Source organism: Egretta garzetta, unplaced genomic scaffold (assembly GCF_000687185.1).
Source record: "Egretta garzetta isolate BGI_Z169 unplaced genomic scaffold, ASM68718v1 scaffold174, whole genome shotgun sequence".
Lineage (NCBI taxonomy): Eukaryota > Metazoa > Chordata > Aves > Pelecaniformes > Ardeidae > Egretta > Egretta garzetta.
The window spans coordinates 362560-380077 of NW_009259311.1; the positions used below are offsets into that span (position 1 = coordinate 362560).

Sequence of the window (17518 nt, forward strand, 5' to 3'; positions counted from 1 at the left end):
CGAGCAGGAGAAGCTCAAAAAGTCCTTGAGTAGTCTGAGCACTACTTGGCAACAGCTGAAAACATCAGTGTGTTATCAACATTCCTCTGGTACTAAATCCAAAACACAGCACTATGCTAGCTACTATGAAGAAAATTAACTCTATCCCAGCCGAAACCAGGACATGGTAGTAATACAGAGGTAATTGTTTCAAATTACAAAGCTACAAAGATGATGAGGGGCCTGGAGAATCTCTCCTATGAGGAAAGGCTGAGGGAGCTGGGCTTGTTCAGCCTGAAGAAGAGAAGATTGAGAGGGGACCTCATCAACACATACAAATATCTTAAGGGTGGATGTCACAAGGATGGAGCCAGACTCTTTGCAATGGTGCCCAGCGACAGGACAAAGGGCAATGGGCACAAACTGAAACATAAGAGGTTTCAGTTGAATATGAGGAAGAACTTTTTTTACTTTGAGGGTGACAGAGCACTGGAACAGGCTGCCCAGGGGGGGTGTGGAGTCTCCTTCTCTGGAGATGGATGATGTCTCTGCCTGGATGATGTCCTGTGCAACATGCTCTAGGTGAACCTGCTTTAGCGGGGGCGTTGGACTAGATGATTCCCCGAGGTCCCTTCCAACCCTTGCCATTCTGCGATAAGTAATTGTGTATGGAAGAAACATTTGGTTTCTGACATGAGTGTGACATAGCTACTCAATTAAAGACAAAGTTAGTTTATCAATCTTATATTAACCTAGAGATTTAAAAGACTTAAAGTAATTGCTTTTATCTCTGAGTGTAAAGTTTATCTGATAAGTTAAACTCCTGCTGTCATTATGACTTTCTTTAAGAATCCACTTCATTACTTTGCTAGTGATTTTAAGCTATAGCCATCTGTATCTTGCTGTGCAGTGGCACTTCAATCATGTTGATTTAGCATTATTACTATTTGGTAATAAGAAGTATGTTATCAATTAAATGTTCTTACAGAATTTTGTTGTGTGGTAGGAACTCCACTAATACTGTCAGAAAGTTGTGCTCTCTGACCTGATATACTTTAAACTCATATAGTAGGAATGACCTCTACGTTTGCATTTGTGGTATTGGTTTATGAAAATTGAGCGGTAGTGTTAGCATGTTTTTCAAAAAACAGAAGTCTAAAGCCAAGTAAGTAAGCTCAGCTTCAAATTGGAAGTATCACAGAAAAAGTTTTCAGTAGCAATAGTGAAGGGAACGCAGTTTTTAAAATGATTCTTGATAAATTACGGGAAATTGCATATGATAAAGTTGATTGTGCCAGCAGGGTTCTGAATTCAGTAGCTCGAGCGGTTACATATTTTTATGTTAACAAAACTTCAGAGTGAAATCTTTTTGTTGTATTATTAAGTGCTGTGTTGTTAAAACAATGAACTTCTGGGTGTTGTGAAAATTTTGATTGGATACGTGATTGGACAGAGAAACTGGAAACTCTCATGGAAAAAAGTAACAGGTATTCAGGTCCATAAGTTATGTTACAATGTTTTATAATTTCTGCTCTCACCCAGTTGGTATTTGTGTTTTGGGAGTTAAATAAAAGGAAAAACCAATACAATAAGTTAAGCAAAACCAGTGACTTTAATTTTAGTTCTATTTTTGAAATGTGGAGAACAGGAAAAATCCATTTACCAGATGGAAAACTATATAATCATTAAGAAGAAAGGTTATTTTCATGCTTCCATGCTGGAACTAATAATATTCGATTTCATACTTGAAGAAAACATATTTGTTGATCTAGCAACAATAGCCTAGTGTGTTAGTGTTTTCATGCTTGCACGTGAAGCTTTACTAAGATGGGGGGCTAGGGGTGCTCTTTGTAGGGCAATGCTGCCTGAGAAGTCCCCTGGGGTAGCTCTCTGACAGGCAGCCTGTGAGATGCTGTGCGAGGCTCTGTGCTGGGGCCTGGGAGACAGAGTATGGGCTGGTTATCACCATTTGTTAACTAGTAGTTAGCACTACTTTTTGTTCCATACAGAGTAAGAGCAATGGCAGCTGCATTTTGCTTTTCAAGATTTTTGTTGGTACTGAAAGTATCCCTGCAGAGTTAGCAAAGTACCTTATTTGCCTGAGATATTTGTCTCATTTTATCATGATGATTTGTTTTAGAGCAAATCCAATAAATAACCTTTGAGTCATCACAAATTGCCACAAATAGATGGGATCTGTCCAGCCACTCAAGCATAGGATTGGGAATAGAAGTATTGGTTTTAGTGACTTGGTGTTTTCTTTGAAATGGATGGAGTTGTTGCAGGTGGTATAACAACTGATGCTTGTTTTGCAGGTTTTTGTTTTAATCTCTCAAAATCCACAATCCACAGATCTTTAATGTGCTATACCTCTCAGGATTTGTAGGAACCTTGCAATTCTTTCCATACAGTTTTGGACTCTAACGTTCTAGCTCATTTTCTCTAAGCCCCAGAAATGTGGTGTACCTCTTTGCCAAAGCTGAACAAGCAATCAGAAAAAAATCCAGCCCCCAAATCCCTTCCACTAACTTCAGCTCTGATGCCTTAAAAAGCTCCAGAATCCTTTCCCATCCTGCCAGATGTTCCTCCCATGTTTTATGAAAACAAATGAAGTCATTTTAGCAGATGAAGATGTCTTCTGTTCTGAAACTTTGGGTTAGGTCATTTACTGCTCTCTGAAATGTCCCGTGTGCATTCATGAATTTCTAAGACATTCATCAAAATTAAAAGAGTTTTTAGGATGCCACAAAGACAGTTTTTTGTTATAGTCACAGCCTAGAGCTAGGTTTCTTCCTGTTGTTTGCCATGAAAAAAAAAAAACAAAACACTTAAGTCCTGTACTGCAGGATTTTCTTTTTGTTTTTCTTTCACATTGTCTTGTAGATTACATGACACTTTTCTGTCTATCTCTATTCTGCCTTCTACCTTTTTAGATATTTGTTAGTTTTAAGATTAGTATGTCAGTTCTGCAGTTGAAAATTAGTATGAAGTTTCTAAAAGATTCTGCTGATCTATTTCTACTGGTTGTATTAAAGAGCTGAATATCTTTAAAATATCAGGCTTTTTTCCTTTTCAAGGATAGAAAGAAATGTGCTTTCAGAACTAGACAAGTGCAAGATTAATTTATAAACCACAACTGTCAGTGATTTTCACATCTGTGAAGGTGCTCCTAATTGACACTTTTACAGATTAATTTTTATATGGCATCTGAATGAATTCTCCACTTAGATGTATTTATACCAATAATAGTAATGTTATGATAAAATTATTTTCTTTTTGGGAGCCATGTTCTTGCGGAATAACTTACAACTGAAAGGCACTGGCTTTCACAATAGGAGTGTAATATTACAGCTCTCTTAATAGCTGAAGCAATGTTCATGCTACCTATCCACAGCCTGAAATATAGTTTTATTAATCCTTCCTAGAAGAGCTTCAAACATATATTTGAATAAAATGTCAGTCTGTGGATGTTTTAGTTGTGAACAGAAAATTTTAAGTTAAGGTTTGGGAAGGAATGCAGTCACCTAAGGAGTGGCCCAGGATCATTCACTTGAAAACTTTTCTGTCCCAAGAGCACTCTCATGTCCAAAGACCAGTGGGTTGGCTGGCTTAAATACCAGTGCTTCAGAGCATTGGGTAAGCAAATCCTTCCATTTTGTGCTTTCCTAGGAATTCTATTTTCAGTTACTCTTTTGTTAACTCAGGGAAACACTTAAAACAAGTATGTGTACTGTCACAATTTTTATGTGAGAAATGTGGACGTTGAGGATTCTGACTTACAGACTAGGATTCGTATGACAAGAGATAGTGGGTAGAAGAAAGTGTAGGTTTTGTGTGTTTGGGTTTTTTCTTTCCTCCCACATGTAGAGCAGAAGTCTCTCAAATATTTACAGGAGTATGCCTTTTGATAATATGGGATCATTCATTTAACATTTGGACATCGTGCTGAAGATAGTTTTATAAACACAGTAATAATATATATGATCTCAAGGGGTAAGTGATACAGCAACATGTTTTCCGAGCGCTCAAGTTTTACTTGGTCAAGTGCTTTTCCTGTGGTTTTCTACATATTCATGTCTATTTATGAATAGTTTTCTTTGAAAGCATAAAAGAATAAAGAAAGAATAAAGGTCATCTAGGAGTTAAGGAGCCTATTAAAATTTTTTGTTTCCTAAAATCTTAATAGTCAAGGAATTTTGAAATATTAGACCCTAAATGCCACAGGCTAAATAGCAGTCCTGTGAAAAGGGTGATGTTTAATTTGGCATATTTGCACTGAATGTTAGCTATATTAAATATTTGTATTTTCTCTGAGCTTGAAGGAAGCTTAGTAGTTGCAGAATCTTGTATAGTTCCTATTTCCAGAGATATATTAAGAGGTTATTTGAGGCCAGCACTGTGTTGCTGTCAAAAGACACACCCCTCAGTCAGCAGACCATGCTAGCCCAGGGTGAGCTGGCTAGAAACATCATGTTTGGCTCAAGTCCTTTGTTCCAGCTGCTGAATTATATTAAAAGACATCTAAAAATACTCTGAGACTAATTTAGGCAGTAATGTCTTTATTAATTAAAAACTGAAGACATTAAAAACCATTAAACACTTAGTATCTCTCTCCCCTGTATTCATGCAAACAACAGCTGTAATTAAGACCGCTGCAGTTGCAATGGGAGAAACGATGTCTGTGGGTGGGATGGCAAATGGACCATGGTACGCTGTTCCTGCTAACATATGGGCCGCTATTATGAAGCAGTTTAAGAAATCTGGTGGTAAACAGTACATAAGGAGCTGCAGTGGCTTAATGAAGGCAAGAAAACAAGAATAATAGATGTGGAGAAAAAGTCAGGATCTGTTATTTGGATTGGCCCTTCAGTGTTTCTGTTTGCCATACAAACTAAAATGCCTTATAAAATGAGGATCAGCATGAGACTGACTTTCTGGAAGTGGGAAGCTTAACCAAGGTATAACTATTTGCTTTCTTTTAAGATTTGTGACATTCTTGAACTTTTACATAGCTACCAGTTCACACCACAAGATTGCCTGTAATAAAATCCATGGGACTCATAGGTTTTTTTCATTATTGGATTGCTTTTTTCATAGTTTGCTTTTTGTACATTAGCCTGATAATTGATTGTGAACAAGTAGCAAACTCTTAAGTCCTTACATAAAATACCACTGGAAATATGCACAGTTTAACCTAATCAATTTTGTGGCAGCTTGGGTGTGGCAATAGCAGTTACAGTCTCACAAGTTTGGGGATCAAGGCAGTCTTGCAGAGAAACTGTAGGGACAGGAGAAAGTTGAAGCAGTGTATTTTTTTTTTTTTTTTAATTGCCCTCTCCCCTTCCTCCCCCGCTTTAATTCTGTTCATGATACTTGAATTACCAACAGTGCCAAAACCTAGGAAGTAAGTTTGGACTGCGTGCAATGTGTGTAATTCTCTTCAGAGTGGGGTGGAGATTCTGCTGGCTTGCAGCAGAGTGCTCGCAAAAGGCTGATACTCTTTACGGTTTAAAAACAAGGATTTTAAAAAAAGCTTTCAGCAGCCACGCAACACTGGTTTTCTGTAACAGAGTAGTGCTTTCAAGAGGGAATAAACTTATCAAAAGGAAACAAAGATTGTATCTATCAAGAGGCAAAATATTAGAATGATTGTATAAATTCTGTCTCGAGTACTATCATGACTAGAATTGCTCAGAATATTAAGCTATGTATGATTAAGGTGTATGGAGCATTAAATTCTAACTAATAACTTGATATCAATGATTTTCCACTGTGCATTTACTGTCACCTCCCTAACTCTGAGGGTATTTTTTTTGGTTTGTTTTACTTGCTGTGTCCAAAAAAATAATCAGCAGCTGTGCAGAGTCTCCATGTGAAAAAACCCAACCTCTTAAATTACAAATGCTGAGGGGAAAAAAAAAATCAGTATTCAGTAGCAATCAAGTAAAACAGTTGTGATGAATGGGACTCATCATTTCTATTTTAAACCATGATGTGAATTGGATGATACAGAGTAAAACAAACATGCTCCAACTTTTTAGCTTTATTGACTAGAATTTGTACTCTGGTAACAAAAATATGAGGTAGAAGACATCTATTGAATATGTGGACAGGAACATAGAATTACTTTGGCCCAACACTCAGAACTTGCTGTATTAAGCACAGGATAGGATCACTGCCAAAAAAAGCAGCATTAAGAGCTGTTTAGTCCCTTTCCTTGTTTCTTCCCCAGAGCCAGGTCACAGAATGATGTGCTAAAAACCGAGATGAAGTGACTTAAGTGAGGTTCCTGACAAAAAGCGACTGAAACAGGAAGCTGCAGCTGATAATGGAAATCACTTCTGAAGCCTAAATAAGGCTTTATTTATATACGATTTAATAATTCTCCATGTTTAAATTTAAGACAGTGCAAATGGAGCAACACTTATTTCATGTGGTATGATGAGAACCTTGATCCTGAATGCCAGATAATCCCTCAGATATGCACTTTCCTTTCTGTGCCATTTGGCGTTCTGTATCTTTGGTTGCATTTAATGATAATTCAGGGATTTTCTGTTTTAGAGGTACTGCTTTAGCCTACTTGTGATTTTATGTCTGTGAGAAAATGAAATGCATTTTTTTTCATTTCCCAAAGATGAGGAAAATGTACAAGAGGAGAGGATTTCCACACAGATCAGTGCTGCTACACTGTAACATTAGTGTGATGTGTTTGTTATATTCTAATGCCAAGTTTTAAAGACAGCATTACTGTATAAATATGTGGCCTCTTATTGTCATAACGCAACAACATTACCAAGGGAGTTACCTCATTTATTACTGGGTTCCTTATCCAATTCTACTGCATAGTAACAACCTGTAGTGCTAGAAGAAAGACATTATAGGTGTGAAATTTCTCAAACACTGGCATCTCCGAAGTGAGATATCTTAGCTAAACAGTAATTCCCAATTTTATTTTATTTTTTTCTTTGTAGATTAGTCTTCCTCTGGGTTGCCCTCCAAGTCCCCAGACAGCTACTGCTGCTTCCCCCTCAAGGCTGCTGTGCGGTGCTTGTGCTCCGCTGGCTCCAGCCATCCTCATGCTGAGTTCAGTCTCTCCAATCCTTGCACCAGGACTCTTCCAGAGACGCGTTCATATCTGACTTGCCTGAGTGTCTTTGGAAGCAGCAAAACCCCGGGAAAACACGCTTGCAAAGGCTCAAGACCTGGGAACCTCTCATCTAAAATACTTCTCCTTCTGTAATGCCTATAAATTTATTCCTTCAGCTTATCAGAAACAATATTTTTTGACCCTGTAGCTTTGTCACTGAAAGGCTAGGATGTTAAATTGAAGTTGTGACCAAAACCAGTTTGCCCCATGCCCTCAGTAGTCTGTTTAGGTGAATTTTGAATGTTTTATTATTTTTGTTCTTCATCCTTCCTCTGTCCCCAAATGCATTCATGTGGGCAAATCTATGTAAGCTTCTAGCTCCTTTTTTACCTTCTAGTTAGAAGGAAAATAATATTACAAAATGGCCATGTGAAACAAGAACATGATTTTTCCTTTAAGAACTATGCTGAACCAATTGCATTTAGTTTCTGGGACAAAGAAACTAGTACTGTGCTCAAGTGATGCACAGTTGTTTCATGATGATGAAAGCATTATTTTAATTTAAAAATACCTAAGTCTGCTCTGAGCAAAAAATTGTTAGTCATGTGGGAAAAGTTATGAAAGGTATGGTACTTCACTTAAAATGTAATTTATTTTGTGAACCTAGAGAAGCTAATTTGACCTGACGTTCAGACAGTATGAGGAAAACAAAAAGCTGTAAAACATTATCGGTGTTCTACAAAATTCTGTACAAAGTAGATACAGTTGATTAATATGGGTGTAATGGTAAATAATAAAATAGTTTGTTTAATCCTTTGGCTTGTGCCATGCATTATCAGTTAGCTTGGTAATTCACTTGATTTGGTGGTGCTGTTCTGTTTTCTTGGTGTTCAAATGAAAATGTCTAAGGCTTGCATCTTTGGGGAGGCCTTGTAGCAGCCGCTGTGTCTGTCTCAGCCCTGACAGCTGTTTCATGTAGGTGGCATGCTCAGACTGACAACTTCGATTCCAACAAGGGGTTTTCTCAATTCTTCTTTATGCAGCTTATTTTTAAAGCTATCCATTTTCCCATTCTTTAAGGAATAGAATTAATTCAATACTGTTCTTGATTTCTATTCTTAATTTTAAGACAATGAGTTTTGTTCTTTCTGGTTTTATATATTTATGTAGTTTTTTATATTTGTTAAAAGATTTCACTTTAAGAGTGATAATTTTGCCTCATGGAGTCTGTTCTTTCTGCTGTAAGAAAGCTTAGCCATATAATTAACTTTGTAGATCTTGACCCTAAGGATTTTCACAGGATAATGGAATTTCAAAGCAAAATGAAGGTAAGTATTGTGGCATCATAGTGGTCATACGGAGCTAACGGGGGTAATTATGACTGTTGTGATATTCTAGACCCGAACTTCTCCCCCACCCCACCCAGTGTATATTTCTAGTCCTCTTGATAAAGCTGGCTATAGCAGAAGTTGTCAGCATTTGTAGGTGATTGGGGACAGCAAAAAACCCCTATGACCCATCAGCCCTCTTTTCCTATGCCAGAAACCACAGTCTGTTATCACTAAAGGAAAAGTCAGCAAACACCAGGGCAGTAGCTTCTGCTAGGCAGTAGCTTCTGCTAGGCAGTAGCTTCTGCACCCTTCCCAGGAAGAGGGAGAATTATTTCCCTCACTGCCTCTGTTATTCCAGTGGCAGAAGGTGTGACATACCCAGGAAAAGATGCTACTCTTGCATGTGGTTTCATATAACGTAGGTCAGCATTTGTTGTAGTAAGAAAAATTAGCTGTGATTGCCCTATGGTTTTGGCAATCATTGATCTTTCAGAGAGCTATTGGTTTCTTGGTGTGGCTTTCCTTTCAATGTGTTTGATAACTGCTCTTAAGAAAGGCTTGTGCTTCGAATTTTTTTCTTTTCCTTTTGACTCTTTCTGCAGTCTAAAAACTAGAAATAGTAGGAAATAATAATAACAACAAAACTTAATAGCAGGATGGGTAAATGGGTCTCTTTCAAAGTATTTCTCTGTAGGTTTGGTTTGCCAAAATCTGGCCTGAGACAGTGATCAGTGATGAAGAAAGTTGTTAGAGCAGCTGTTTGCTTTGCCAACAGTGTGCAGCACCTTTACTCTTTGCTCAGCAGCATCTTCACTCAGTTCAGCAGTTAACCCATTACACGAGGAATAGGATTTACCAAAGTGTGTGTGGTGTTGATGATGGTCTTGCATAAGAAAAAGAAAATAGTTACTAAAATTCAGGAAGCTTGTCAGGTTGAACTGTTTAACCAAGAACCAAGCCTTTCACAGAGGAGCCGTTGCACTGTTAAAAAGCCTATCCTCAAAATATTGTTCAGTAAGTTTAGGAATGAAGCTGGTCCTTTTACGTAAGAACGCAACTTCTGTCAAAGTAGTCTCTGCTTTCTTGAAGATCTTTTTTCTTGTTTTGTACTGGTTTTAAAGGAATATGAAAGGAAAAGGAAATAGAAAAAAATGGAACTGAAAAATGCACTACTTCCAAATTAAGAATAAAAAGCTATAGTTAGCTCAGAGGAAATGGACATCTGTCAATCAAGATTTATGCTGTGGCATGGAGAAACATCTCTAGTAAATTAGTATCCCCTTTCACAAAGATCAAGCTTTACATATGCCTCCTGTGGTAAGTGAAGATTTTACTGTGATAAAGGGTGTCACAAATACTCCATTTTCCTTGAGAGGATTGCTTTGTCTTGGAGATGTTTTCTGCTCTGAAAAACTTGGAACATGCTCCAGTGCTGCATGCCACTTAACCCATAGCCCATCTGTGCTATGATTTAATTGCCATGCACAAGAATGAGAGGGGACATAGCTGGGACAGCTGACCCCAACTGACCAAAGGGATATTCCACACCATATGATGTGCTCAGTATGTAAAGCTGGGGGAAGAAGAAGGAAGGGTGGGACGTTTGGAGTGATGGTGTTTGTCTTCCCAAGTAACCGTTATACGTGATGGAGCCCTGCTTCCCTAGACATGGCTGAACACCTGCCCTGCCCATGGGAAGCAGTGAATGAATTCCTTGGTTTGTTTTGCTTGCATGCACAGCTTTTGCTTTCCCTATTAAACTGTCTTTTATCTCAACTCACAAATTTACTCTTATGATTGTCTCCCCTGTCCCACTGGGTGGAGTGAGCAAGCGGCTGTGTGGTGCTTAATTGCCCACTGGGGTTAAACAACGACAGCCTGGAAGGGATGTCTGGAACCTGCTGTCTCTATAGGATGGGCAGTGTCTCTCCACCAGTTATTTCTATTCTTCTGCCTTTGGCTCTACAGCTGTTTTTTGTGTCCGCAGTTAGGTCATACCTGTTTGTTCTTCTGTCCTAGTTGGGTCAGTTTGGTAATAACTTCCTGCAGAGTTTGGAGAACAGTGTGAAGGGGCTGCAGTAAAATGTGACGTACCACAGATGGGGCTCCACAAGTGTAACTCTGCCCCAACAAGGATCTTGCCTCACCAGCACCCTACTTATAAATGTGAACACATGGTGAAAGGAAAGAAGGAAGCTAAAAGTATTGTGTGTGGGGAACATAGGGGACATTTCTAAGAGTGGGTGGCATGAGACAGTGGTGAGTTGCAGGTAATGATGTCAGCAGTGAAACTGTGTCATTGAAGATTTGAGTAAATTGCACTGAAATTTGTGCTTCTAAGGCTACTTCATTGCTATACACAAGCTAGCTGATTTCAGGATAACTTTATGTATGCTTATGTGAGCTGTTGTCAAGAGATGCCATATTCAAAAGAATGGAGGAATGTATTTCTTACTGGTATGCAGTCTGGAGATGTTTAAAGTTAATCTACCATCATTATTTTCTTTTCTGATAGACGTGGAAATCACACGTTCCTTAGAGAAAATAGTGGCTTTCTGGTTAGGAGTTTGAAGCGGGAGTCTTGAAAAATAGAATTAGTATTGGTGTTTATGAGCTTGCTATTTTACATAATTTACAGTAAGTAAATGGAAGGAGCCGGTCAGAGGTGTTATATCCCTTTTCAGGTGTGTCTATATGAACAACGTGTGAATGTGTGTGCTCAAGTAAATCAAGAGGTTTCACTAACACTTGCTCATAGTCATGCACAGATTTGAAAATGCTCTCTGGTGAAATTAATGAAGTAGTTAATTCCTTGCTTTGGTGTGTGTGTGTGAAAATAGGCTGCTTTGGTCTTCTATTTAACATTGTAAAAGTGCTATTTAAATTTTTTTTGGCTGTCATATTTTTGTTCAATAAAAAGTCAAACTGATTTGGATAGTTACCAAACAATTAAATTAACTTAAATTTAAAATTTTCTTTTGAAAGTTCTGTGAGCTCTGTATGGTAACAGAAATTTATTCCATGGTTATGGCTGAAGGTAGCACTCACAATGAACAATGATAGAAAAAGTTCAGGGTATGGCATGCAGTCTTATGTTTGTGGTTGCACATAAGATCTCTTGCTGTTTATTTGCCCTTTCTTGTTCTCATTTTAATGATTTCTAAGAAAAGTGTATTGCACCTGAAAATCTTGGAAAGACTGAACTGATTTGAAGACAGTGGATACAAAATCAGGTTAATTATAGTAGCATATGTTGTCTTCCTTGTAATGAGGTGAAATTGGTTTTACATACTTATCTCTACATTTTCCTTTTTCTGTTCAGAGTTAGAGGCAGTTATGTAAGCTGTGAATGGATTGTATGGAACAAAATGACTCACCAAGATAGACTATAATGCACATAGCTCTGTTTTTACAGGGAAGTACTCAATGACTCAGCTATAGAAAAGTCTGCTGTGTCGGTTTAGATGAATATCTACCCTGAACCAGGGCCAACACACTTTTTGGCACCTCTTGCTGCATGAATTACTGGTCAGACTTTGAAAAGTGCTGGGTGTCCCACCTCCCATCCCAGGACGTTAAAGGAGCTCTTCAGATTTCAGTTTTGCCTTGCAGTTAACTCTAATATTTTTCTTGTCCGCACTTGGCAGCTTCTACGAAGGGGATGAAGCATGAACTTCCTGTGCTTTCCACTCCCAGTAGCATACCAAAATCTGAGGCTTTGCTTTTAAAATGTCTTCTAATATTGCCTTTATCCTTTCACTGGTATCTTCTCAGTACAGGAGTAATCTCCCTGTCACAATTCTGCATCTGCTGACAGAATAAGAGAATACCTGTGGGGCTGATTGCAGTTTACATCTGTTTGAGAAAGTCTAAGAAAGAATTTTCTCATGTTATTTTTACAAGCTTTCCAAGTGTGGAGAAAGTTGTACCTGAGTTAAACCTCTTTCTAGCTGGCACAGTCATCAGCTCAAATGACATTATGAAAATGGTTTCTGGATCGGAGTGGTCTCTGGCGGTGTCAGGTCTCCTAGAGCTGTCCTTGGTAGCTGGGTGCTCCGGCCTTAGCCCAGGGTAGATCTGGTTTTCTTCTGCTATGCTGCTGTGCTGTAGGGGCAGACGCTAGCAATCTTTGCTACATTTTATACTGTCTTACTAATATCAGTGTGACTATTATCAGGAATATCTTTTGTTTAAAAAATATCTGTTTATGATTTCAGTTTTAAAAATTAGTAATTGTAGGGCAAATCGTGAAGGAATTTTGATATAGGTAATTTTGTTATTGCAATTATAAGGAATATATGCCTGTGTATATTTTGCAGACTTACATGCTAATTGATATTTCAAATCCCAGAATGAGCCATCCTACTGCATATCGCAGCCCCATGGATTTAACCACATGATTTCTTTCTTGTTCCAGGGACTGTCGACCATCTTCTAGAAAGTCATGAAAACCTTTTTTGTCCTAACTGTGTATGCTAATTGATTCATACCATATGTGTGCATCCGTATACTTAAAATAGTTTTCATCTCTTACTTAAAAATTATTTATTTATTTATTTTTATTTCCTGTTCTTAGTAGCATGTTTTATTCCTTTAGAATACTGGATATTTGATGCAGTGATGGTCTTGTTGGAAGAGAGTAGATTAGCAAAGAGAGCTTTGCAGATGAATCTTAATTATTTATTATAAAATAATAGTTCCTGTTACAAGTAGTAGAATGGATAGCTGGATAGCTTTTAAAACCTACTTATTTTCCTCTTTGTTTTCATGCTTGTCAGCTGATTGTTTACATGTAGCAAACATAGCTGCTTTACATGGCAGTGTTTTGTCTTTTATTAAAATAAGGCCTTTTTGAAGGTGGTGTTTGGCTGAGGGCTTTGAGTTGTGTGAAAGCAGACCTGCATCTGCTAATGAAGCTTATTTTCTGTTGTAAGAGATCCACATAAATCCTTCTCCACTGTTACAGAAAAAACATACTTTCACTGCGTAATCAGTCTGTGTCCATCTTTCTAAAATCGGTACATGTATTGTCTCTGAATTTGTGTAAGTGCATAATGCAGCGGCCATATAAAACAAAAAAATCCTCAATAAAACCAAAGCTGCATGAAATTTGGTATAACAGGGTATTTATCTCTTTATCAAGTATTGGACAAAAAGATCCATCTTTTTTTATTAAGAACCTGTATAAATAAAAGGTATTTGAAATAATTTCCCCCTGTAATTAATGCTGTCTCAGATTTTCAACAGATTTTTCCTAAATTTGTTGTCAATCTTGCATTTTCAAATTAAATGAAAAAGCATCAAGTTTTCCTGACCTCTGAATAGATAGGTAGGATAAGAGATAATATGAAACAACCTGAAGTAAGTAGAGTTACATTAAAGTTCTGTTTAGATAATTCTGAAAATTTTTTCATCCTTTTGTTTCAAAAATTGTTTTTCATGCTAAGTGAATTGGTTATCAGATTCATATTAATTTTGTGGATGAAATTTATGAATTAAATATCTGTGAAAAATGAGGGAAGTGCAGAGCTGAACAGGTCAGTTCTGTCAGAAGTTCCTGAGAGGGAACTAATAAAGCTCTTAATCCTAGCATGCTTTTAGCAATGTCTTTAACATCATGCCTTGCATACCCAAACAATCCTCTGCTTGCTTTCTGTAAGGTTAAGATTGGTGTGTGACAGGATGAAGTATACAGAGTGACTTCTTCAGATAGTTTCAGGCCATAAAAATTTTAAGGCAGGAGTTAAAAATATCGTCTTCTCTGGTTACAAAGTAGTTTGACGCTTACACAGGCATTCCAAAAAATTAAAGGATACTTTTACAGTTGTGGGAGATAACCTGCTTTTTTTTTTTTTTTTTTTTTTTTTTTTATAATTCAGGTTGGGTTGTACTTCAGGCTTTGAAGGGCAGCATTTATATTCAGTACAGACTGTATTTTTCTGCAAAACAGAATATCCTTGCATCAAAAAAACAGTGGCCTGAAGAAAGTTCCAAACTTTCCATTATGCTTTTAAACAATCATGTATTTTTCTTTCTTCAGTGTTAACTCATATTTAGTTAACCCATTAGAGAACCTAGCTCCTATTGGTCACACAGATTACTTGTTTACAAATATGTCAAACTTGCATCAGCATTTACTGTATTATATTACCATGGTTATATTATTGTTGAACTTAACTTTGTGCTTGGTTGCTAATCAAAAACTAGCTAGCAGTCCAGATGTTTAACAAAAATAGCATAGCTTTGTTTTCCTTTCTGACCCAACAAAGTTACTATACCTAGCTTGAACACTAAGGTATATTTTATATATGTGCACACAAATCCAATGCATTTATGTCAGACAAATTGACAGGGCTTAGTCTTTGCTATTTTTATTTTCATGGCAAAGTGAACGTTACCACAGTGGAGTGATAAAGATGCGTCATCAAGACTAGGGAGGATATTTTCTATCAATTTTTTCTACTTTATTATTTTTCTTAAGTTCTATTTGCCTTGGGTTTTCATGTTGATACATAAGTATTACACACTGAAACCAAAGTGATTTCTGCTAATGCATTTCTGTCAGTGAGTTATTTTTGCATCTTCTTTTGTTAATTCAGAACTCTCAATATTACTAGGAAAGAAAAATGGGCTTGCTGCTAAGCTTTAACACTTCAAGACTGCTGTGGACAACCCGTGTAACCTCTGCTGGGGCACATCAAGTCTTTGTAGACCAAAATATTAGTAGTTTCTTCTTCTTGCCATTTACTAAAGTTTGCAGACTTTCTTTGTGCTTATACAGTGGCCCTCGTTATGAATGACATCCAACAGAAATCTCTAGAAGGTATTTGTAATAGCAATAATAAGTAATATTTAACTTGAGTCAGATGGAGACTATTGACTTCTTCTCCTCACTGTTCAAAACCCTGACAGTGTGAGATCTTTTTTCCTAGAAGCCTAAGGGGAAAAATAAATAATCTAGAGCTGCCGCTAGCTCTGTCTGTTGACCTGGTGGTAAAAACCATCACTGGTGAGACCAGGCTAGCCAGAGGAAATATGTCCCCAGTGTGCCCAATGTGAACATAAGGAAATTGTGACCCTTGGAAGGAGAGTGTTCAGAAATGTGTTAGAAATGACTGAACAGTTTCAGAAACGGTCTCAAATACTTGTGGTTTCTAAGAAACATTATCTTTTTGTGTAAAAACTATATACATGGAAATATCTTATGTCTTCCCTAAATATGGATGTTTTTAACTTAAAAGTTTCATTTTCATTTTGGAACTCTGTGTAGGTGATCTATTTTTTTTAAGGTATTTTACAAGGCAGATCAAAGGCTTTTTTCAATGTGATTTCTCCTAGTTGCCTTGCATTCAAAAAAAAGAATGGAGATAGAAGGAAGTAAAGTAATAGCTGGGAGTTCTTTAGAAATATGTATCTTTTTGCTTTAGTAAAGACTTTTTTTGATATGGATTTGATTAAATACTAATGAATGTGAGTGTCAATAAATAAGAAAAAGATAACTTTCGCAGCAATATGAAACTACTGAGAATATTATCTGATGAATGATGTCTACAACATCATATAATTGACAGAGAGGAAGAATACCAATTAACAATAATGTTCAGTATCAGCTTGAATGGAAGTAGACCAAAAAGAATGATCTGGTAACAATTTGGACAGGGTTTTAGTAGTATAGAGTTGAAGAAAGCAGTTTGCTCTGGAATTGTGTAACGAACAATCAAGCAGAGTTATTGATGCCTTCCTGGATGGGGTAAAGAAGGGAAGGAGTTGAAGATTACATCAAGATTGAACCCAGAGGTTTTGTGACTCTGAGGGGACATATAACACATCTATTGACAGAGGCAGTGAAGAATTTGGAAAAGATAATAAACAACCACTTCAGCTCATGCTAATTGGTATATGCTCTGTTGACTTCATTCACAGCAGTTGAGGATATGGCCTGTTGAGTTCGGCTTTAATGATAAGTTTGAGTTGGCAGGGAGACCTCAGGATAAAATCTCAGCAAAAATAGGCAGAGATGAAAGACTGAGGTTATAGATCCCGAATTCTTGCAAGTGGGCCTATATCTTGGTTCACTGAGTTGTGATGGCAACTTAGGAAAGATGAGATATCTATGAAAAAGTTGAACAGAAAAAACCTGAGTGCCTGAAGTAGAACAGGAAAAGAGAAAAGACGAAACTCACCAAAGGCCAAAGAAAGGTTAAAAAGAAGAAAGAGAGACTGGAGTTTGAAAAGCAAAGTATTTGAAGGAATCCTAATAGTGAGATTAACTATAAAAGGAAAGCACACAAACCAAGAGGAAAATGAAAAATAAAGGGGTTTTTTTCCACTCAGTTTAATGGAAAACAGATAACCATATTAATTCTCTGAGGCAAACATAATGTAATATAGGAAGTGAGTGGAACATAATCAAATTCTCGTTTTCAGGAAGATGTTAGGAAATGTGAAGGTTGTATTTTCTCAGTACTGTACGTTTTTGACCTCATAGTTCAAATGTTAACATGTTTCAGTGTCTTTTATGCTTTGTTGTATTTACTTGCAGAAAACACCACATATGCTGAAAATTTGTTCCTAGATTGACATTATATTTAAATGATTGCATTTAGGCAATGTGTAAAGAAATTAAAAACACTATAAGAGTTTAGGAGAATACTGAAAAAAAATTATTTGTCTTTTGCTAGGTAATTTTCTTTCTTTGTGTAAAAATATAGATCAGTAGGCAAATATATGTGATAAAAATATATATTTGTCATATATTTTCCCAAGGGTTGTAACATGGCATTATAGTTTTTAGATTGGTTTTAATGTCTAAATAAATTCTTTAATTAAATTGAGCTCTTTTTTATTTAAAGCTGTCTTTTGGGGAGATATTGCCTTAGATGATGAAGACTTAAAAATCTTTCAAATTGACAGGACGATTGACCTTACGCAGCACTCCAACGAAAGACTTGGCCATAACACAGGTATGATATTTCAAGCTTGTTTTAACTTATTTTCCCTTTTATTTCTGCATAGAAGGCAATATCTGTTTTACATGTAGAAAGTCCCTATGATGTTTTGGTTAATATTAGTTTACACTTGAAAACGAGATTAAACAATTAATATAAATTTGCTTTAGGGA

The 17518-nt window shown here is 36.9% G+C and overlaps 1 protein-coding gene across 1 annotated transcript in view; it reads left to right on the forward strand.

Moving 5' to 3' along the window:
* TLL1 (tolloid like 1) overlaps positions 1-17518 on the forward strand; it is a 144440-nt gene that overhangs the window by 48551 nt on the left and 78371 nt on the right. Inside the window, exon 2 of the mRNA XM_009636352.2 lies at positions 17250-17360. Within this exon, the coding sequence (XP_009634647.1) occupies positions 17250-17360 (111 nt within the window). The remainder of the gene's footprint in view (positions 1-17249; positions 17361-17518) is intronic.